Consider the following 24,985-nt stretch of genomic DNA (forward strand, 5'->3'; position numbering starts at 1 on the left):
GAATGTGTGAGTGTCCTACGAAAATGAACCACATATTATAGACATACAATAGTGTGTGTTGCAACCTTCAAATACACCAATATTGAATGAGCGTCAATGCATAAAACGAGACCAGTTGTCAGAACGAAATACAAGCGTATTCTTTACAGGTTTTTAAGTTTATCCCATATTCTTCCACACTCGAGATCAGTTGCCTTTTTCTCCACACCCGTTAGGTATTTCAGTTCCCATTATTTCCGAGTTCCCCGATTGCAAGTCTCTTAGGTTGTCACATACATTTTGAAAGGTCAATACTTGACACAATACAAGTAGACCAAAAGCCAATAATGCTGATGTATTCTCAATACCAAAATAAAATGTACACGGACATAGACTATAGATACATACACGGACTAAGTAGTATATTCTCATGATAACTTGAGTAAGTAATATTTTTTTTTCTTGAAGACCGTCTATTTTTTCCGAACACTTCTCGGTAATATGCACCTCTTGGTTTAGTTCGCTCAATTTTGGACAATAGTGGACTAAACTTGGTTTACTTGTATTTTAAACCCCCATATATCGATCTGAACTAGATATAAACCTAAATACTTAAGTAAGTTTTCTTTTATTTTTTAATTTTCGCATTCTTTCTTTTTTGTCGCCCCTAAGTATTGCACTACATAGGACGTCATTTTGTGACCATGTTAAATAAAATAATAATGAAATGGAAAAAAATGGCACCAAGTGAGTAGTGACTCTCAATTCTCATCAATCTCATCTCATGTGATTCACACGAAATTTCCATTCATCCGATTTACACGAAATAGGGAAAGTAAAGGATTTTTTTTTGCTATATGGCATTACTGGGTATCTCAATTTTTTTATTGCTTATGATTTTTTATCATCAAATATCTGTCACGGTTGAGTCGCGGGAGTTCAAATTTGCTTATAGTTTATTACCTCAAACTGAAAAAGTGTTGCTTATGAATTCATAAAAAATATTTAAATATTCTTAATTAGTCATCATTAGCATTTTTCTTGTCTTATACTTCTGCCAGAGCAGCTGTGCTGGATTTTGAAATAATATTATTAATCATCATAATAATATGACAAAATACTCATGTTCAGTTTTAAAAATTATTTTATTAACCATATTAGTCTCTCAATTGTCAAGCGCATCGAAAATAGGTAAATAAGTAATACTTAATCGTTCAATACATTCCAATTTATAATACATAGCAAACGTCAAATGACATAACCTTCAAATGTTTATCTTTTCTCTTTGTTGCACTCCACAGACGAGTTTCCTTATTTGAAACGGATTCGGACTTCAGTTTCTAACGATGTCCAAGAAAGTGAAGCTTTTGGGGTGATTAAAAGACTTATACCAGATAAGGCTAATCTCTTCAATGTAATTGTGAATTCGGAATATACTGACGAAGGAATTGACAGATTTACGGTTTGTTGAAAGCTACCTATAATTGATTGATCAATATTGTTTTTTGGTAATTGTGCCGCAGATGTGATATATATATATTTATGAGAACAGTTTATTAGTTTATTCCTTGTAGACAATTATATTAAATACCTTTTTCTGTCGGCGCATAGGCTTTACGATCCAATAATAATAGTTGTTAATTTAAAATTTTGAAATTTTCATACATTTTGATGCCTCATCATCACCACAAACTAAGATTATATTAGGTAATATTAGATTAGGTTAGGTTAGGTTAGGTTTGGTCTAAAAAGAAAGTTATAAAATCTCATGACGGCATCTGTGGCACATTTACCTGTTTTTTCTGTGTGCCATATTATTAATTAGGTACAAGTCCGTTATGAGGAATACTCGTATATATAAATAAATTTTGAAAATACCCGATATACTGGATTATTTGTTAGTTTAGGTTAGGTTAGGTTTGGTTAGGTTAAGCTAACAAATAATCCAGTATATCGGCTATTTTCAAAATGTGTTTGCCGCTGTATTCCACATAACCGACTTGTACCATTAATTACAATTCACAAACCATTGTATTGCATTTATTTGGTTTGGAATATTGTACTGTCTAATTTTGTAATACCCAGTGACGTATGACATTTCTAGGCAATTTCATAGACTAATAGCGCCTATAAACGTGCATGGATTTACTGGCACCAATAGTGTGTAAATTAAACTATTGCGATAATAACTGTTGACACGTAACAGTGCTGACTGTCTCGCCAATCTCATTCTTCAAGCAAATTCACTGCTTAATTGTGTCCGTATTTTTCTGGCAGGTTCGCCACTATCGTTCTATTGCATATACGTCATGCAAGTTCCAACTATCGCGTAAAAATTCAGAAGCTTCGAAACTTTTTTGATTCATGCATGCAATCTTGCAACTTGCACGATAATACGTGTTTACACATGCATTTTCTTGTTATGGCCACAATAATACGTACTGTCAGCAGTAAATCCATGCACGTGTATACAGGGTTTTAGAATGTTCCCCTTCTAACTTTAACTCTAGTTACAACCGCTAAAGGCATACAATAAAAAATGACTAACGATACTTTACACCCTCTGAACTCAACCAAGCGAATTCTGAAGACTAGTGAATATCATATTAACTTCTTGGTTTGGTCAATCCAGCGTGCAGGTGCTTCTTTCTCTCGAAATTATGTAAAAACACTTAATATTGTTATCAGCTAGTGAAGAAAGATGGGCGCGTACAAATCACAGGAAGCAGTGGTGTTGCCGCGACATGGGGCTTCCACCACTATCTAAAGTTTTACTGCAATGCTCACATTGGATGGAAGGTGAAGCAACTAAATTTACCAGAAGTTTTACCTGATGTTGACGTCACAATTACAGCAAAGGACAGGTAAACCTGTTTCAATCGTAATAACAACTTACAGTTCTACAAGCCACTGCGATAAGTGCGAAGAATCAAAAGTTTCAAATGTATACTCAGATTAAGAAACCTTACAAATAGTAAAGTTTAAAACGTTTTTGTATAAATAAATAAATTAATCATTTTGATCAAGTCACAAAAAATCTTAAACTTGTAATTATAGTGGAATAATATTAAACTTATAATATTAAAAATTATGCCTACAGCAAATGTAACAATTGTTAAAGTTGCTATTCTCGACTGCACTTATATAATAGATACCTATTGCATCACTTTCTCTCGCTCAATGACTATGTTTTGTTTTCTGTCAAAACTATCAAACATCACACTAATATGGTATGTTTATAAACATTTTACTTTACCAGATTCCGTTACTACCAAAATGTATGCACGACTTCCTATAGCTTTGTATGGTGGGATTTTAAGGAATGGAGAAATCACATTGACTGGATGGCTTTGAATGGAATAAACATGGCTCTCGCATCCCACGGTCAAGAGGCTATTTGGCAAAGGGTTTATAGAAACCTTAATTTAACAGACAAAGAAATCCAACAACATTTCTCTGGCCCGGCTTTTCTTTCATGGTAAATATAATTTTTACTCAAGACATTCTTACCCCAATCTAATTGCTGTATCTTATAGTTTCGACCATGGCACCTTCAAGTTTATAACACAGGTAAAATGACACAACTGATTACTGATTTACTGATTGTTTACACCAAAATGATCATTAACTGTATCCGATTAATGTTCAAATGATAAATATCTTATTTCGATCTTTCACAATAATTTCAGCTATATAGAAAAATTCGCAATGTTTCTGGGATGTAACCAAGAAAAATACCTTCTTCTATAGAGATGAAGCCTTTCTATATGAATGTGATGCCGATAATAGAGTTACTAATGTTTCAAGTACATTAACATTACGTTATGTACTGTCACGTGCTGCAATAAACTGCCACTACCGGAAAAAAGTGTGTAATGTCGTTTTTCTTGGTAGGTAGGTATTTAAAATGTTATCAGACTGATGCTCCCATCCCATAGTACATTTTGGACCTTTTAACGAACATTGTCAGTTAGCAAAATCTGCCGAAATCGCCAGAACAACAATGAGGTCACCTCACGCGTATCGTACTACATCATGAACCGCACTAATCAGTGAACTTTTTTTTCTATTATCTGCATGCCTACACATTTTCGACTCGCGTCGTTCTTTGTTTTTAATGGTTTTCTCTGTGGATTTTCTATTAAATTATTATCTATGGATGCAATATCACAAGTAATTTTACCGTATGTTACGTTACGTTAGCATGAATAATGAATAATAATTCAAAATACTAATACATTAGAGTTGGCACTCTCTATCATTGAATTTATAAAGATAGTGATCATTCAAAATATTCTGCGTTATGACGAAACCATTGACAAAATTTGTCGCCACGACAGCACATAATGTGATCATAATGTATTTGAAGCATAAGGCTCATGATTAAGTTAGCTGCAAGCATTGATATACTACTGGATAAATCATATGCTTCTTAAAATGACGCCCGATTTTCAGCGACTCGGCCTTTGTTAAAACTTACTGAGTAAGCTCGATCTAGCTTGCATCTTACTCTAACTAATAGTCAGCGCATGACGACTTGCTCTGTCTATTTTGCGTTGCAGACCCTTAGGTTCACTATTCCAAGAACGCAAATTTAGTTTTACAGCCAGGGCAATACGGGTGAAATTCGGGAATCCATGTTAACTGTCTTAACGCATTATACCTACAAGGAAATATTATAAGACAATATTCGTAATATCTTTTGTGGTACATTTTTAAAATGACACTTGTATGGGAACTGCTCATCTAGTAGTATATCAATGGCTGCAAGTCTTTTTATTTTCATTTTTAGCAAACTTCACTCTTCTGCAATTTATTTTCAAGAGACAAAGCATGGAATTAGTATAAGAAACCATGAATACATTTTTATAAAATAATTATCATTATTTAGTTGAGAAATTGCATAAAATTTCAATTATGTAAGTAAGTAACCATAGCAAGTGTGTTAACAGGAAGTCTCTATTTAGATTTTATTTAGTACTACCAATTTAACCTTTTATTAAATCTTTTTTAACCGCTGTAAGTAAGTAATTAATGAGTGTGATGCTGCCTCTTTATTAGTACTCTTCCGATATAACCCATAACAGGAATATGATTTTCTTTGTGTGACAGGCTGCGAATGGGAAATATTCGTGGATGGGGAGGACCTTTGAGTGATCAATGGCATCGGACAACTCTAGACCTGCAGCATTACATCGTAAACGCTATGAACAATCTTGGAATTACCCCTGTACTACCTGCTTTTTCTGGACACGTCCCTAGAGCTTTCAAGAGGTGAAGAATCTTATTAAATTATAATATCGTCACTGTTCTGGCAGAAGACACTAATTCAAAAAAATTGCATATTGAGTTAGTTATAACAAAATGTTCCTTATTTCAAACTTTTCCGCCTGGAAACCTTCTTAATAAATACACAGTCTTTATTTTAAAGTCATCCTTTTTACGATTACTTAATAAACTCACATGATAGACCATTTCAAACATTTTAACAACTTCAAAGTCAAATTACTCAAAACTAGTATTCTCCAGTTAGTGTGTTCTGCCAGAACAGAGACGATATTTTAAATTCATGCCAATACAGTTATTATTATTTCCTTATTTTCTCTGATTAGCGTATCAGTCCTTTCACTATTATGGCAGTTGTGTTACAATCGCCACTGACATTTCAAATATGTTATAATGTCAATATTTGTGTCATTTATGTACACTACTTATCATCGTTCATTTATCACAATGTGGTCATTCAATAAAATTCATGACTCTTGTTTATACATTATCTTTATACTCGGAGAATCATTTGAAACTACAGAATTATTATTTGCTTCATAATATTCTGGATCTTCAATTCCTTCATTGAGATTTTAAGCATGACCCATTATCATGAAAATCAATAATTTGACCATGTTATGCATTTACAATTGAACATAGACACGTCATGTTCCTTTGATATAAATTCGAATTAAGCCCAATTTCCCCGCCTATATTCTTTGTTATTCTAATTAATAACAAGATTTTTTTCATTCTATCTAACAAAGAATTATCCACAATCTCATGTGGATCTTGGTCACCTTCAAATTCTATTCACACGCATGCGTATAGTGAGCTGCAGTTCTCCAGTTTCGAGATCGCATTAATGTGGTGTTTTTTTCCTCTCAGTTTTCCGTATTACAATTTTTGAGGGCTGCGTTTCTTCAATTTATGCTGTATGATTCTCTATTATTATTTATTATTCTTGGCTCCACAAAAAGACATTACAGCTTCTAGTTGTACTTTTTTCGCCGGATGCCATTTTATTCTAAACCTTCTGAGCCATAAGCCAGGTCGGATCCGATGACTGTCTTGTAAAACCGTGAAAACAAAGCAACATATTACTCATATTGTAGACTGCGTTATTATATAATAATATTGTCAATATTAATGCCGTTTTCTGTATTTTTTCAAATATTATCAAGCTGAAAAGAGATAATAATTATTATCAAAATTATAAAAAAATAATTATATAATATAGGTATGTGAGATGTCTAATGTTTTAATTCTTTTGTCCATTAAGACTATTTCCAAATGCAAAAATGGCTGATGTGGAGCCGTGGAATCGGTTTAAGTCTGACTACTGCTGTCCATTCTACTTAGATCCAACTGACCCTCTATTTGGATTTGTTGGACAACTATTTCTAACAGAGGTGAAATACGTCATTTTACTATCATTTTTTATACTTGTCATATTCTTTAAATAATTTCAACTTTCCACTCTTTTTGTATCTTCGCCGAATATATTATGAATACTATTGGCGAAGAGTGGAGGTAGGCTGTTAAGATCCGCCATAAATAGTGCACATTAAACTTTGTTAAGTCATACATATTTGTTTTTATTGAACTGATACTACAATTTACATGCAGTAAATAGTAAATCTATGCATGTGTAATACATCGTTATTATTATAAAACAATAATATTTTTTAACTAGCCAAGTTATACAAAATAGAAACTCATTTAGACAATTATTACTGAACCCCACTGGCCTTATGTTGTAACTCGCGAGTTGAAGTCGCCCGGTCGACATGACGTCATATGACATCATTGTGACGTACTACTGGAGTGATAATAGCATTCGAGAAATTAACGCTATTCAAATACTGGCGTTATTCATTGTCCCCATACACAAATAGGTGTTTCAGCATAATAATATCTATGATGAGTCGTGTGCTTGGGCGGCTCACCTCGATGCGTTTATTGAGGTTACGTCACAATTATGTCATGTTGCCGGGTGACTTCATGTCACAAGTTATAACATAAGGCCCCTGGTCCACCCATGAAGAACTAATTTATAATTACTTTAATCCTGCTTCAATACTACATGGTTGTGTAGTTTTTTTTAGATTACATAATTTAAAGTAATTTGCACATCATATTTTGATAAAGTAGTAACATGCAACCTTGTTACATTAGAACAGCATCAATATATTAAAATTAGATTGTAAGGTTTTCAATGTCCAAATAAAATAATATTTGTTATTTCTTACTACAGATTATAAACGAATTTGGTGCGTCACATGTATACAACAGTGATCCATTCAATGAAATGAAGCCGAGTTCAGATGATCCGGAATTTTTAAAAGCAGTGGGTAGTGCAATATTTACATCAATGACCAACATAGACCCAAACGCCATTTGGTACGCATTTGATTTATCACTGTTTTTTTTTATATTACACTGTATAAATAGACAATAGCACCGTGTTTACTCTTGGTTTTATTAACACATTTTTTCTAAGCTGATTAGACCAAATATTTTAGGTTGCTTCAAAACTGGATGTTTGTCCATGAATTTTATTACTGGACTCACACTAAAGTTCAAGCATTCTTAACTTCTATTCCTCTGGTGAGTTCCATACATAACCCAAAAACTTCTATATACTATCAAACAACTTGTTCTATCGTAAACCATTTAATATTGATAAAGTGTTACACAAACCGCACAAACCGAATGTAACAAGAAAATTATAAAAACAGATGTTTGGTTAACCTTGGAAACAAAACAATTGAATTGTGCTTATAATGTTTTGATATTTTTCAAATAACAATGATTGTGTTTGTTAACCACTCTATCGCCAAGAGTTAAAATCAAATTAACACCTATATGCCACACATTTTTAAAAAACTAAAAAAAATAGAAAAAGTTGAAATAAATATATAATGTATAGTAATACTCACATATTATGTATGGTAACATAGATTGTATTAATTTTTCATGGAAAACTACGATATATTTTTCACTCAGGGCTGTCACCCAACAATATTTATTTATTTTTTATATTATTATATTATATATAAGTATTTTTTTCACTTTTATTATTATTGATGTATTTTTTCACTTAGAATTCAGTCTTCACTATTCAGGGTCATCACTATTCACGGTCATCATTTTCAGGGTCATCTCATCAAAAATTCTATAATAGTGTTTTTTAGATTTTTTATTTTATTTCAATAATTTTCTCATCTTCGGATTCTTGTGTCGAAAATAAAATATCATCGGCTTCTTGCTCAGGATTATTATGATCATCTTTCATTTTGAAGGGTGACAAAACACAAACACACAAATATATCTATTACACACTATCAATGTTTATAGGTAGGTACTCTATTTTAGGAATAATAAAATTCACCGAAAATTTACGAAACAATATTACAAACTTAGAAAAATTATGAAATGCACACTGAAACGCGCTCAACATAAAACAAAAATATAATATTACTTGATAAATAAGTGGCAAATATAACCATGCATCTAATATTATTCTATCGGAAATCATAATAAAACACTACTGCAATACATACATATAAAGTTTTGCCCACATGATACGATTTGAATCTCGCGATGTCCACACAAGCCGCACTCGCGATGATTTCCGTCTGGCGCGTCTCGCCTCGCTCGAAAATGCGGCAAAGTATTGCTTCATTTGGACAGCGCATTACAAAGCTACCCATGTCACTTGTCACTTGTAACTTTTATCGGGTAAATTATTTTTAATTTTATATTATGGAAGTCGTAAAAATAAAGCTATTCACTCAACTTATGGATATGAATAATGAGGCGCCTGTCGTAAAATTATTATGGCTATTAAAAATTATAGAAACAAAAACAGCATTGTTCACAAGTGGAATAGGCGTTTCTTCATCAATTATTGCCGTTTTCGTTTCTAGACACTTAGAAAAGACTTACATAAACAAATAATAAAAATTGTCCAACAGTGATGTCATGTCATTTTACGCCGGCATATGTGTCAGCCCTAGATACAAAGATCGTATTGTCTTGATAACTACTTTGATTTATGAATATTTCTGTGTGGTGTATGGTTCATTGGGATATTCGAAGGTGTCTTTCATTTAAAAAAAATAATTAGACACGTTCATTACGATTTTAAAACAAAGCGCCCACGGGTGGGCGCGTGGCGTGTGAATGACATCACAAAGTGCCCACCGGCGGGCGCTCGGCGATAGAGTGGTTAAACCAAATTGTTTGATTATGTAGAATTGCTTTAGTACAGACCTACAAACTTATCTGTAGAATAGCCAAAAATGGAACTACGAACTACTATAGGACGCCATTTTGAAAATGTCATTCGAATGTCAGATTTTGTCCAGTTACGAGTCTTGATTGCGTAGTTTTCGACAATGGCTCCCCCATCCCATTCTTCAGATAAGTTTGTAGATCTGTATTGTTGAATTTTTTTTTAATATAGCTTGAAATGGGATTACAACTTATTAATATGTTTTTTTTATCTACTGCCATGCTTTTTTCAAATAATTTCTGTATTATATTTTTTTAATACAAACTATTATCATTTATATATCGCTCTTTCAATATTACAAGGTTGCATTCAACATTTTTATGGTTTCAGTTCGGTGTCATTTGGGCATAACCTGTTAACTGCAAAATGTTGAATTTACAGGAGAGCCATTTTAAGCTTTGAATTGCCCACATAAATTTCAGTTCATTTTTTTGTTTAAAATTGAAAAAAACATTTTAAAATAAATAACTGAAGAAGAATATGACAATATGTCAAATATTTCACTAATTAGGAAAATAAGGTCACTTATCAGTGATCAAACTATGATAAGGTCATTGGTCATGTTTTGACCAAACTAACCACTGTGTTTGTTCACATATCATCATATTATTACAATAGCGTTTTGAGCATTTTAAGTGAAATATAGAAATTGGGTTATTACCAAATGGAAGATAATACTATAGTGACCCAATTTTTACTCTTAACATAAAATGACCAAAAAAGCAGTTATCAGGTTATGCCCAAACGACACCGAGCTATTATACCTGTGTTATATCATGTTTAGAGATATTGTATATTATAGTTACTGATTATAGATATTTATTACTGATTATAGATTATAGATTATTATAGATACCAATTCATATGACACTTCTACAAATATTAAATCTACATTATTAAAAAGTTATATTTATATATATTTATTTTATTTTCTTAGTTAATAAATACAGTCGCACTCGGTTATTACGATCCCAAATATAGCGAGATCTCGGATGTGACGTCGAAACATTCGTTGACATTTTAGTTTATGATTTTCTCCATACATTTATCATTTCTTCACTTTTATAATGAGCTACTTATCGGTTATAGCGAGGTAAAATATCGTCAAAAATTTTCTTAAAACTGTTAATGTGTCGATCATTTAAAAACTTTTCGACCCTAAGCAATAAAATTCGACCGGACAGGATGCCGCCGAAATCGGATTACGTTTATGACACTAGTTAAGTGTCTAAGTACCTATCTAATTGGTGTTTTCGCCGACAATATTGAAAATGTATCCACGCATATGGTTGAAATTGCATGTAAAAATCCAAGGTTTGTGAAGTCTCTAGGTACCTACCAGCATTCATTACAATAAACAACTTCTTTTGTAGTTTATGAATACCATGCTTCTTTCGGGGATTAATTCTAATTGTGTATTTTTGTTTGAATTGCGACTTTTTGTGTTATGTGGCCGCTCATTTAAAAATACCTACTCTCTGATATAATGAGTGACACTTATAACAAGCAAATTCAGTCGGTCCCATCTTCCTTGTAATAACCAAGTTTGACTGTAGTAATTTCTTCTTAAATTTAATAAATAGAAATATATACTATACATAGTAGTTGCCATTATAGAAGTATTTATAGTAAAAAAAAATTATGAAAACCATGTCCCTCTACCATCACAAGACTTACTTAAGTAAATGACGATGGACCAGTCATGCCAATAGAAGGGTTAACTGGTCCTCCCACCAAACCAAAGATTCTAGAATAGAGACATCTAAGTATTCAAAAAACCCCTACCAAATAGATGGATGATACCAGACAAGCTACTGTACTGGGCTGGATCCAGAAGATACAGGACAGGATGCAATGAAGGCAAATAGGATGACGCCCGTGTCCAACAGTGAACATTTTCTAAATGCAACGCTAACAAACTAAAATCAACGCGTCATTTTTCATTTGTCAAATTTGCATCGTTGTTTCATCTTCGAAAGCAAAGTTTAGAATAAATAAAGCGGGTTGAATAAAATGAAGCAGCAATTATAGTATCAATAGTAAAATTGATAATACCATTGGACAATAATCAAAATAATTCACTCAATTATAATGAAACAAGTATGACAATAATTGACGACAAACGTGGGCTGTCAGTTGCAATGTGTTAAATTTGCAATCGACTTATGGTAGAGAGGCATTCAATGTATGGCCACGGCCAGATGCTTATGTACGAAATTTCCATGAACCCAAATCATACGCTCCGTATGCTGTGTGGCTTATAACCGTATGTGGTTTTGTTGGATAAACATGGTCTTAATCTAAATGTAATGCTATCTTCCACTATGCTTATTAAACCTCTTTATCTCCTTGAAATTTAAATATATTATTAACGCTACTGTCTTAGGTTACTGCAAGCTTGGATGTTCATTGATTCTTATTGGTCCCCTCTTATGGTTCATTCACTTCTCACCAGTATTTCCAAAGTAAGATTGCACCTTCTCAGTAACTCTCTTCTTTTATAGCATACGATTATCAATTTTATTTTAGATTTTATAATACTTTACCTTATAAACTTGTTGAACCTTGAATATACCTAAACAATGAAGCCATGTATTGCGCAACAATTTGTTTCATGAAATTTCAGATTAATTTACTGAATATGTTCAGTTTATTTTAAATTATTTTTGTATAAAAACTGATCATTCTAAATTCTCCAAGGTATTAAAGCAGTTGTCATGTATGCCTCAGAAACGTGGTACAAGATGGAAAGAGTGTCTTCGGACCCATCAATGACACACAGTTGGTGTGGAGACGAAGATACAATCACAAGCCGTACGCTTTGTACGGGGGCCCACACATTGTACAGTTCAGCTAATTGTGCCACTTTAGATGGCTGGGCTATGGACGAGTCACACATGACAAAAAAAACTGACATTTAAATAGCCAAAAGGCAGACGAAACCTGGCCGACCTCGCACAAGATGAAGGGATAGTGTCGATTTGAATTTTAATACCGTGGGCGTCCTAAATCCTCAGTTAATATTTTTGTTATTGTATATTAAAATTAGTTTAATAATATTTTGTTTTCCAGGGTAGAATTTTAGTTTTGGATCTTCAGTCCGAACAGTGGCCACAATATGACAGATTTGACATGTACTACGGACAACCTTTCATTTGGTGTATGCTACACAACTTTGGCGGGACTCTGGGAATGTTCGGAGACACCCAAAGTATAAATAATGTTAGTACTTTACCATAAACATTTAAATGTTACTTAGGATAGTTCTGCATTCGAGTGACAATATATAATTATGTGTTTGTATATAAATATGACTTTGTTTACATATTCCTATAGGAAGTGTACAATGCTAGAAACAAAGTAAACAGTACAATGATTGGCGTCGGCCTTACTCCCGAGGGTATTAATCAGAACTACATAATGTATGACCTCATGCTGGAAACCGCAATTCGTGATGATCCTGTTGACTTAGACTCCTGGGCAAAAAACTATTCCATCCGGCGATATGGAGCATCCGATGATAATGCCAAAGAAGCTTGGAGTCTTCTCATGGTAAGGAAGACATATTCAAAAATCTCTTAGGTACAGCATAGAAAACTTAATAAACTAAATTTTAATAATAAATATGACGACATGGTCCTTTAACAAATTCACATTTTTTTACAATAATTGTAAGTTTATCTTTGACTTAAAATAAAAAATATTGTTATTTTTAATGTTTTCAGATACATATTTATTAATTAACACAGTTGAAATTGTAAATTATCAAAAAAATGTCTTAAATTGCAAGCTTCGTATTTTTCCGCTATGTGCCTCTGGCAGGTAAAGACATCGTCTTAATTATTATATTTTTGAGGTTGAATAAATTATTTGATTGTTTTTCTTACAGAAAAGTGTTTACAACTACACCGGTCTGAATAAGATAAGAGGCAAATACGTGATCAACAAACGTCCTAGTCTTGATATAAAAACCTGGGTAACGAAACATTTTTTTTAATAATTCCTGTTTTTTAAGATTGCACTCTGATTAAACGGTTAAATAATATACAATTAATATTGTGGATAATTCCTAACAACATTTTTCCATTGGCTTCCAAACATGACAATTTATAATCTCATATTTGAAATTCATTATATCGTTGTTGCGCCTTCAAAATTGGCTGTGTATTTTTCAAAACTTTACAGGAGGCTAAAAATAATGCGAATTACAGTGCCTGTCGCCTAAAACATCGAAATATTTTTAAAGCAATTCTTGAATACCTTTTATCATAATCATCAGGAATTATTATAAAATTTTTGATGCAAAAAACCTTTTTTGTGAAATTTATGGACATTTATGCCGATTTTGAAGGCGCAACGACGATATGTCAACATGAGAATTTCTCATCTTAGTGTTGTATAATTTTTATGATTCTTTGGCACTCACGAATTTGGTCAAATTTAAGATTCCTTTTTTTTTTCAAATCACTTAGAATGCTATGCAACAATATATCATTGTTTTTGATAATAGCCAGAAATGCTAACAACGATCGTCGTTTTGCTGTTGATGCCTGAAATGTTAAGTTAATTTGAGAACATACTACTGCACCAGTGGTACGAAACATTGTTTTATCTATTTAGTTTTATTGTCGTGTAATATAACCCGATTCATATATTATTATGTTTTGTGACTGGGTAGGTTTAGAACTTATAACTATTGTATGTTTTTTTCATGGCATCACCCTTTTTACAATAAAAACAATTCCAAATACAAATTTCAGTTTACAATATAAAAATTTGTTTACAGTCAAATTCTTGGTGGAAGGACAATGTTTTATTTTATATTATGGATTTGGAACAATGGGAAAGTCTTATATTCAACTCAGTGTTTAAAGTAAAGTGGATTTGTGCTATATAAAAACAGTTTCATTTATAAAAAAAATAATGAAATAATAATCATTTACAATACATATTTTAAATTTTCCAATAAAAAAACACCATAAAGACCTTTTTCACAAATCACGCATCTTGTACGCGATCTTTTAACGAGGTCACCATGCAAAATTTTTCTTTTCAGCCGGGTAGTTTCCTAATTCCACTACAGTATAACCCCTATTTTACATTTTTTAAGGGACTGAAAAAAAAAACCTAATTGGAGGGAAAATGTAAAAGGAGGGTATTGAAAAAAATAAAATATAAATTTTATGTTTCTAAAAAAATAACGTTTTATTAAAAAACAACATTCAATCAAAATTTTTATTGAAAATTTTTTTATTTTTTATTAAAAAAATCATGTATATTAGTTTGTAGCATTTTTGTTTTTTTGTTATGTAATTCTCTTTCAAGACTATATAAACATTTAAAAGTGTCATCTTGAATATCAGCAAAGCTTGTAAAGTAGGTTTTTGTAGACTACATTGTGCCTCTTCTTAAAACGATCTATCCATCCATTTGATGCAGTAAATCCTTCAATATTTAGTCGATTCGCGATGCGCAGCACCTTTTCACGAATGATTGTACCGCCGACGGGAATATTACTGGCCCGCTCACTGACGAACCATTCTTTTAAAATCTCCTCCATTTTTTCTTACTTCGACGCTCTGTTGTACATACGTTTTTTCGCCCTGGGTCCACATTGAATAGTGCCTTTTTCAATAGATTCACGGTTTTTGATGATTGTGGCCAAAGTAGTAATGGGTATTCCTAAATTTCGGGCCAGTGAAACGCGTGAGCCAACGTGTTTATTCACTTTTTCGAGAATGTTCCTTTTCTTTTGCACTGACAAAGCTTTCCTTTGGTTAGACATTATGTGTTTGAAAGAATGAGGATGTAAAAATGAATAATAATCGAACCGAAAGCAATATGAAATAAATAAACCGCGAACTTGTAAGACTGATGACAGAATAATGACAGACGGAGTGTATACAAAACACAAACACGATGCGAAAAGAAAAGATGGCGACCAATGGACCAATCACCTTGTTATGCACCGAACTCGGGCCAATCACAGCGTCGCTCGCCGACCAATCACCGTGCGCCGTTCTAAAGACATGGAGTTTTCCCTCCAAAAACCTTACGCCGTTCGAATGTCACGACCCAATCATTGTCAAGCGCGCGTAACTCGCATATTTTGAATATTTCCGAGGTAAATCGCGGGAAAGAATAACGTAAATGCGGGTATTAAATGCACTGAAATGCATCGGGACTGAAAAAATTACACGCAATTGCCGGGAAAACGTGAATTCCGGGCACGTAAAAACAAGGTTATACTGTACTTTATATTATCCCTCATGTGGGATAACCGATTGTTTCAATAACTGGTAAAAATCAAAACTTTGTGCGGGGATCGTGCATTTCGCTCGCTCTCGCGATCGCACGTATGATGGAGCGATAAAGAGATATGTCAATTACTTCTAACAGTATATGCAGCGCGGGATATCTAATTGCCTCATTATCTATTCAAAACGATAAATTAATTACGAAACGTGTTTTCATAATATTCCGATTTCGCAGAATCAATTAGAGTGGTAAGGTGTCTAAAAATAATACAATACTTTAATTTATCGACAATTATTGGTAGCAATCCTCGCCCGGATTTTGAAAAACATTGCAGTAGCCAAAGGGTTAAATATATTTAAGATTAGATCAACGTACAAAAACGATTAAGTAACTTGATTTGAGTCATCAAAGAAAAAAGTGAGGTATCAATGGGATAACCCATTAAATTCCCGCAGGTATTATTATGGCCAGCGAATTTCTATGAAAAAATAAAACCTTGTAAACATATCTTTTTTTAGAAATATATTAAAACAATATCGACACCTTCTATGTATAGGGTCGGAATTGTAAAATGTAACTTTTCAGTAGTACGATTTTAATAAATTTTAAAAACACCATAACATCAATTTAAATGCTGGAATCCTAAGTTTTTAATTATGCCTATAAATTGTTGATTAATTTTTGTTTTATTATCTTATAATCGTTTATCGTTTTATTATCTTTAAAACAAAATACCCAGAAACGCATTTCCGACCTTTTACGTAGGAGGTGTCGATTTTATCATAAGGATTTTTATTTCAGTTAAGTACGAGGGTGGGTCAATAAGTCCTTGGAAAAGCCGACAGGTGGCGCGACTAGTACTGTAAGCGGTTTGTTTTCTTGCAGCGGCACTACTGATTCAGTATGCTGCGAAGTTTCAATCAGATTGGTCGGGTTGTTGTGTGTTTCTCGTACATTTAAAAAAAAAATTTGCTTGTTTACAAAAATGGAGAAAATTAAGTTTAGAGCTGTTATTAAACATTTTAATATAAAAGGGTTAACAGCAAAGGAAATAAAAAATGAGTTGGATTTAGTTCACGGCATATCTGCTCCTTCACTTGCAACTATTTATAACTGGTTAAATGAATTTAAACGTGGTCGTACATCAACAAAGGATGAACCACGCTCAGGACGTCCTGTAGAGGTGACTACACCAGAAATGATCAATAAAATCCACGATATGGTGTTAAGTGACCGAAGATTAAAGTTGAGTGAGATAATTGAGGTTACAGGGATCTCAAAAGGTAGCGTCATTTCTATTTTACATGACAAATTGGGCATGAAAAAATTTTCTGCAAGATGGGTGCCGCGTTTGCTCACAGTCGACAATAAACGCAATAGGGTGGTGGCCTCTAAAGCCCTGTTGTCGCTCATGCAACGCAATCCGGATGAATTTTTTCGTCGCTTTGTGACTGTAGATGAAACATGGATACACCACTATACTCCCGAGACGAAAGAACAGTCAAATCAGTGGATTGCGAAAGGCGAACCATGTCCAAAGAAGGCGAAAACCGTAAAATCAGCTGGTAAGGTTATGGCTACAGTATTTTGGGATGCATGTGGAATTATTTTCGTTGACTATTTGGAAAAAGGAAAAACAATAACAGGGGATTATTATGCATCTTTATTGGACCAGCTAAAAAACAAAATTGAAGAAAAACGGCCTCATTTAGACAGGAAAAAAATCCTCTTTCATCAGGACAATGCCCGTGTTCACACATGTTTACGATCAATGGCTAAAATTGAAGAATTGAAGTTCGAATTGGTCGACCACCCACCGTATTCGCCAGATTTAGCCCCCAGTGACTTTTTCCTTTTCCCAAACTTAAAAAAATGGCTAAGTGGACAACGTTTTTTTTCAAATGAAGAAGTCATCGATCGGACAAATGCTTATTTTGAGGACCTTCCGAAAACTTATTTTTCTGACGGTTTAAAAAAAATTGAGAAACGTCTAACCAAGTGTATTGAGCTCCAAGGAGATTATGTTGAGAAATAAAAAAAAATACAAAAATAAAAACTGTTTTAATGCTTTTTTCTAAGGAATTATTGACCCACCCTCGTATTACACCACAACTCCAAGAGATGACAGCGTGTATAATATATTAAATTATTTAAAACAATCAACTGGGGCTAGTATAATGAGTGTAAAGTACAGCGTGTATACATGCTCATTTTCTAAGGCCGGCCTTGCGTGCACATAATCTCAGAGTGTGTAAACACTTTGTGTATGCCATACACCCAGTTAAAAGGAGTGCATAGGAAAAGTTAATTACATATTAACTATAAATGTAGAAAACCACGCCACATGTAAATTAAGTAATGAGGAGGTCGAAGATTGATTTGAGAAGCTTAGTACCTTATCTTCCAAAACCTATTCTTCCTTTAATTTACAGACTTGGTATTCAAGTAGCGATCTGATGAAGTCATGGAAGCATCTCTTGGATGCTCGCAACAATCTGGGCTCATCACAAGGCTATAGACATGATCTCGTTGATCTTACAAGACAAAGTCTGCAGTATATTGGAGATCAAGCGTATCCCTTGCTGATTCAAGCGTTTAAAGACAAAAAGTTACCCGCTCTGGAGTAAGTAATCTTTGAATGTTTAATTTTTTTATCAGCGAATTATCACCATGGCCTTTTTCTGTTATATCTGGATGTATGTATTGCACAAACTTTCTTTAAAATTGGTGCCGTAAATATTTTAGATATAAATTCTTATCAGCTGTCACATCACTTATATTATTAATCCATGTTCAGTACTAAGCGGAGCATATAGGATTTTATATGAAGAATAACATTCATTTTTTTCCCGGATGCAAGATCAAACCTGCCAACCATGACCATTCCAACTGGGCCAATGTACCAGGGTGGTACTATCATATGAAACGCCTAGTTTCAAACCCCTTAAACGATTTTAGGTAGTTTTGAGAAAAATTAGAAAAACTCGTATCTATTAAATCTGTAAAATTTACTTTAATTCGTACATTCTAAAGAGTATTTTGGCTTATCCATTTTATGGGTATTTGAAAAGCACACCCAACCATTTTAACGGGTTTTGAAATTTACCCTAATTTTTGATTATACTTATTGACGATTTATCTTCTTCTTCCACTGCGCTACATCCCGGAGTGGGATTTGGCCTCCTCCACAACCGCTCTCCACTCACTCCGGTCTCTCGCCACACTTCTCCAGTTACCGGGTCTTCCTATATGAAGCCAGTCCACTTCTACGGCGTCAGCCCATCTCCTTCTTGGACAGCCTCTGGGTCTCTTTTGTCTCTGTCTCCGTTGGGGTAGCCACTTCATCATGATCCTTGGCGGTCTAACTTCAGGCATTCTCTCCACATGTCCCGCCCATCGTAGTCTTTGGGACTTACAGTATCTTATGATTGTTTGCTGTTCAATCAGCTCTTCCAACTCGTGGTTCATTTTTATTCTGTAGTTCCCATTTTCCAACGTGGTCCAAAGATTTTGCGGAGTATTTTGCGCTCGAAGACAGCTAATTTGTTTTCCTCGTTTTGAGTTAAGCACCAAGTCTCACAGCCATAAGTGACCACTGGCCTTATAATTGTTTTATATATTAGAAGTTTACTTCTTCAGCCTAGAATTTTCGACCCCACCAGTCGCTTGCAGGCATGCCAGCATTTATTCCCGGAGATAAGGCGGATTTTTATCTCCTCTGCTGTCTTATTTTGGGTATTTAAGCTGGATCCGAGATACGTGAACTTGTCCACCCCTTCATATGCATGCTGTCCTATGTCTATATTCTGCAGCGGTACCTGATCGCGTGTGCTGACCATATACTTAGTTTTTGACTGGTTTATATGCAGCCCAGCGTTGTCTGCTTTTATTTTCATAGTGCCACCATGGTCGATCATCCTCTGTTTGGGTCTGCTTGTAATTACTATGTTGTCAGCATAAGCGCACATCTGCGTTGTATTGTTATATACCCATCCTCTTATGTTGATTTCACGAGCTATGAATTCCACCACAAGGTTAAATACCATAGTGGATAGCGCATCCCCTTGTCTAACACCTGATTCGATTTTGAAGCTTTCAGTTTGCTCATTTTGCACACTGACAACTGCTTGAGTATCCGTCAGTGTGGTCTTTATTAGCCTTACTAGTTTTAAGGGAATTCCGAGTATTTTTAGGCTTTGCAGCATCTTATCCCTATGCACGCTATCGAAAGCTTGTTTAAAATCAATAAACAGGTGGTGGAGTGTCAGGTTGTATTCGTGCGCTTTCTCTATAGTTTGCCTCATGAGATGGATGTGATCTATGGTAGATCTATTTGGTCGGAAGCCGCATTGGTATTCTCCCAGGATTTCCTCACCATAGATCATTAACCTGCTATACAGTACAGATGAGAAAACTTTATAAGCTGCGTTTAGAATTGTGATCCCTCTGTAGTTATCGCACATTGTTTATATATTATATTATTATGTTTATATATTATATATATTTATATTATTGACGATTTATGGCGTTTTTAAAGTTGAATCTTTGGCCATCATATAGGTAACAAAAATATTCATCTAAATACATATCTAACTCAAAATTTTTCAAAAACCATTTTAGGGGTATTTGAAACTAAGCGCTTCATATAACAAAATGAAATCATAAATTGTTCAACAATAAACATGAGTGGTGTCTCTGATCTTGCATTGAGTTCCAATTGATTAACTGTAATAATATTCAGTAATTCACTATTTGGTTATAATACAGGACGTGAACTTCATCAGTGTGGGGGGAACAATGAAGATTGAAATTTTTCACTGTGCTCGTAAAGACTTCTTTACCAGGAAAAATCGTACAAGAGTCCACAATCAGTTTAGCCTCATTGGCTGCACACTATTCTATATCAATCTGCCACACTTCATTAGCTGCATATCTACCATTAGGTCTACCAATGAACGGCCCTGATTGTTTTACAAAATGTCAAAAAATATGTATGCGTTAAATTTTTGTGAAATAACCTAAAAGCCTATACTTAGTATCTATATGGTAAATCTTTGGGAGAGAGGGATCTTTAACATGCTTTTACGAGGATTAGTTGTCACCCAATGGGTCGACGCTCTGTATTCAAATACAAATAACCTGGTCTCTAGCCGTGGTAGAACGTAACATTAAGCATATTGATTTTTACATATTCTCAATTTTAAAACGAGGATACAACCAATTTGTAGTGGGTAACCCTTTTTACTACTCAATATTAGTGTGAACTGCTTTAATCTCCTGTTGGTAATGTGGCAATCTACTTATCAATGTCTAATTATAGTTATTCTCTCCCTTATAACGAAGTAGATCAAATTTTTGTTAGACAATTTTTAAGACACATGTTATTTTTGATAGAATGTATATAATGTATGGTGTTATTTCCAGATACCATTCATCGCTGATAACTAATATTATTGAAGATCTTGAAACCATCCTTGCATCAAATGAGGACTTTCTATTGGGTTCATGGCTTGAATCAGCTAAATCTCTTTCCAAAAACGAAAAGGTACTTAATCATCTTTTCACTACCACAATAAGACCAAGAGTAGAACCTCAATCATCCTGACTAATTGAGGATGAAGATAATTCAGATAACGATATATTTATATATAAAAAATAATAAAACATCTATTACATTTCTAGAATAATTTTGAAAAAAATCATTTTTTTTACTAAATTATATATATTTAAATTGTACCTTTTTCTTATAATCATGTTATCTGGTTCGGCATAACTTTTTTTGTAAAATATATATTTTAGTGCATGTTGTCTTTTTTTAGTGGAATACACATGGTTACAGCGTCAATTTATAATATTGTGGGTCCCAGGTTTGAATGCCAGCTCTGATAAATTTATATTATGTTGTTTTTTAATGTGAGTTTAAATCTAGTAGGTTGAACGAGTGGCTTACGTCCATTTCTCATAAAAAAAAAACAAAAAAATCTGTTAATACAACCTCCATTCGGTGGAGGCCCATATGGTCATTATATGCCATGGTAAAAAAGGTCTCTTTTCTGTTACCTACCGCAGCCTACCTTCCTACGTTATGAGTAGATGTTACATAGAAAATATGTGTAATGTAAATAACTATAAATTATGTACATTGTTTTGGCTAAAAAAAATTGAATTCTCAAAAAAAAATTCAAGACTATAAAAATCTATAGCCAACTAGGACAGCTCATAACGATGCCCTCCCCCCATTACGCCGCCTGATTTTCTCACATTAAAATCGTCCTAGCATGGAATTTCACACCTGCAACTTCCTGTGATTTGTGGTTATGACAATCCATCGTAGTCGGCGGGGAGCCTAAGATAGTCACAAAAACACTTGTCACAGATTAATCGATTAATTTTTTTTTTAGGACAGAGAACTGTTTGAATATAATGCTCGCAATCAAATAACTCTGTGGGGACCAAGTGGCGAGATTGTCGATTATGCCAATAAGCAATGGTCAGGTAAGATATTAAAATTAGTTGTTGATAAATAATATCTTATTTGGTGAAATTATATACAATTGGGCCGTCGAGAAAAAATCTGCAAATTTTACAACTCTCTTAATTCGGACAAATTCGAACTTCTAAAGATTCTGTTTGAAAAATGTTGGTTATTTTTGGATCCACCTACGACCTACATACTATGAGTACATGTATTAATTAAGGCTCTGAATACCAAAAAGTAATATTGCATGTCGTTACAAAATACTGAGTCATTGCAGTAAAATTGCATGAAGGAGACCTTTTGAAAAATGTGTTTTCACAGTGTGAAGCAATCTCGGCAGCTTCCCTAATTGTTAACACACCGTCGTCAGCCATTTTATATTGAATGCCGTTGACCACTGCAGTGGTACTTACACCGTTATAAATAAAACACGCACGATTTAAATATTTTGCTGTATTTTTTTGACTTACTTGAGGCATTTAGACCATAGTTGATGTTATTGGCGTTGGTATGTAGAACATTTTTCTATAAAAATGTCAGTTTTTATTTTTTTGGTACTTAGTGCCTTAATTAATACACGTATTCATATGTGAACAAACATTTTCAATTATGAATATCAATAGAAACTCTTTACGATCAAGTATCACCGATAAACATTTACAAGCATTTTAAGAATCTCAACTACAATACCTACCTGAAATTTAAAAAAAATGTTAAAAAACGTAAAATGTTTCATATGTCTCATTAAATTGTTGGCTATTAGAGAATCATTTATTTTGTTATGTTGAAATTCTTTTTTTTTTTCAATAGTATTTTAATTGCTGCCCGCGGTTCATTTGATATTCCTAATGTGGCCCTTCATCCAAGAAATTTGCCCAGGCCTAATGTACACAATATCATTTTATAAGGAATGGTGCAGTACACAAAAAATGCTTTCTCTCGATGGAATAGATTGCTAGATTGGTTCCATAATACCTATGTATGTACTATAAAAATCTGTACAGAGCTGCTGATTGATGACTTCTGAGGAGGGCAGAAATAATTAAAAAGAACAACATTTTTTGATTTTAAATTAATTAATCACATAAATGTAAGTACTTTGCTTTGTTTTTCAGGAATCGTTGGAGATTTCTTTCTTCCTAGATGGCAGACTTTCTTAAGAGCCATGGTGAATTCAGTGAAAAATGATTACAAATTCAACAAGACTGCTGTTCAGATTTCGATATTTGAAATGGTTGAAAGACCATTCACGCTGAATAAAACAGCATATCCCACTAAATCAAAAGGTATTGTGTCAACTCTTCCGTTTTAAAATCATTATACTTTCAGTACCTAACGGCCATTTTGAACAAGTCTGGAGTCCGCTGCTTCAAGAGGCTAAACAGTGTTGTTTGTGGGTGTAATAGTAATGATGAAGATTTCGATTCATTCAGTGTCAGTCACGTCGGTGAATATGTTAATTTTTTAATGAACCGAAACCGAAATAAAGAATTGTTTTTCTGATTTTTGATTTGACGAAACCGACCCCGGAATCGTCATTCAATTTTTCTGCTGTAACTGAACCTTTTTAAAAATTTGGGGTTCTAACAGCTCTGATTTTATATATTTTTTTTATTTTCGCCATATTTGATCCTAAGGAGAATTTAGGCCTCCACAGGGTAGAGGTTGTTATATTAACAGGTTTTTGTTTTTTATGAAAAATAGCTGCTGGTCACTTTCTTAACTTATTGGGTCCATACTCTGAGTCCAAATACACATGTGTGTATTTTTCAGACCCGGGATTCCAACGCGGGACCCACGACATTATAAGCCTGACGCGTAACCGCTCGGCCATTGTCAGCATATTAGCTCTGATACTATTTACATGATGATGTTAGAGTCAACATGTTAATAACCGTTTGTCTATCTTTTTCGGATATGCTCTATCAATCTTCCTGACATTCGGATTGTCTGTGTCCAATGTAAGGTGTCCTACATAACTTGTAATCATGATTTTCATTTCAGGAGATACAATTGAAATTGCCCAAATGCTTTATGACAAGTGGGCAAAAACCTCGGAGAAACTTGACGATGTGCCTATCAATATTATAGCGAAACCTTCTTATGATCTGAGGGCATCAAACCATCATAGAATAATGCAACTTGTTGAAGAAGATGAGATCAACAGTTACACATTTCAGAGCAATCATTACAATGTCATATTGAAAAATAATTAAGTTAAAAATGTCTTCCATGTAATCTTAATTTATTAGTATTAGGCACCTACCTAATACCTGATGAATGTAAATGTCTTTATGAATTATCAAGTAGTTTAAAAATATGTTTCTTACCATATCAGATTTCTTTAATAAAATTAATCAAATTGTCAATTGGCTTTAACCTTGCCCATTCTGTATTGTTGTGTCACGTTACACAGTTCAATCATTTCGCTATTAATAACAAAACTTGTGTTGGTGTTTGGTGTCGCTATTTTTGATACTGTTGCTGTTACACGCCAGGCGTGTCTTTAGCACTGCCTGAGTTGTGGTAATTAACTGGTCAGCAGTGAATGAGTTTTAAACAAGCCATAGACACTAGTTTAAACTATTGCATACATAGAATTTTTTAAACTTTATTTAAGGTTAAAAAAAAAAATTGCCATGACAAAGAGACTTAGTGAAAGACATTAGTTTTAACGCTTCTATCTCTATATTTTGCCACAG

The 24,985-nt window shown here is 33.6% G+C and overlaps 1 protein-coding gene across 1 annotated transcript; it reads left to right on the plus strand.

The window, feature by feature from the left end:
* Positions 1-936: 936 nt before the first annotated feature.
* Naglu (N-acetyl-alpha-glucosaminidase) lies at positions 937-24,632 on the plus strand. Its single transcript, XM_085958582.1, has 16 exons — positions 937-1,170; positions 1,281-1,441; positions 2,668-2,843; positions 3,239-3,457; positions 5,092-5,253; positions 6,530-6,659; positions 7,505-7,650; positions 11,934-12,012; positions 12,620-12,769; positions 12,884-13,099; positions 13,437-13,523; positions 18,238-18,428; positions 21,230-21,350; positions 22,207-22,300; positions 23,399-23,569; positions 24,288-24,632. Exons 1-16 carry the CDS (start codon positions 1,089-1,091, stop codon positions 24,497-24,499), a joined length of 2,397 nt encoding a protein of 798 aa, XP_085814708.1. The 5' UTR covers positions 937-1,088; the 3' UTR covers positions 24,500-24,632.
* The last annotated feature ends 353 nt before the right edge of the window (positions 24,633-24,985 follow it).

Source organism: Rhyacophila brunnea, unplaced genomic scaffold, assembly GCF_057557595.1.
Source record: "Rhyacophila brunnea isolate RB1 unplaced genomic scaffold, BYU_Rbru_1.0 scaffold_8, whole genome shotgun sequence".
Taxonomy (NCBI): domain Eukaryota; kingdom Metazoa; phylum Arthropoda; class Insecta; order Trichoptera; family Rhyacophilidae; genus Rhyacophila; species Rhyacophila brunnea.

Bases quoted from the DNA above. Each gene is read 5' to 3' on its own strand.
- Naglu (XM_085958582.1), top strand. From the start codon at position 1,089: ATGACAAAATACTCATGTTCAGTTTTAAAAATTATTTTATTAACCATA. The intron at 1,442-2,667 runs GTTTGTTGAAAG...TATTGTTATCAG, and splicing joins AAGGAATTGACAGATTTACG to CTAGTGAAGAAAGATGGGCG. The intron at 3,458-5,091 runs GTAAATATAATT...TTTGTGTGACAG, and splicing joins GGCCCGGCTTTTCTTTCATG to GCTGCGAATGGGAAATATTC.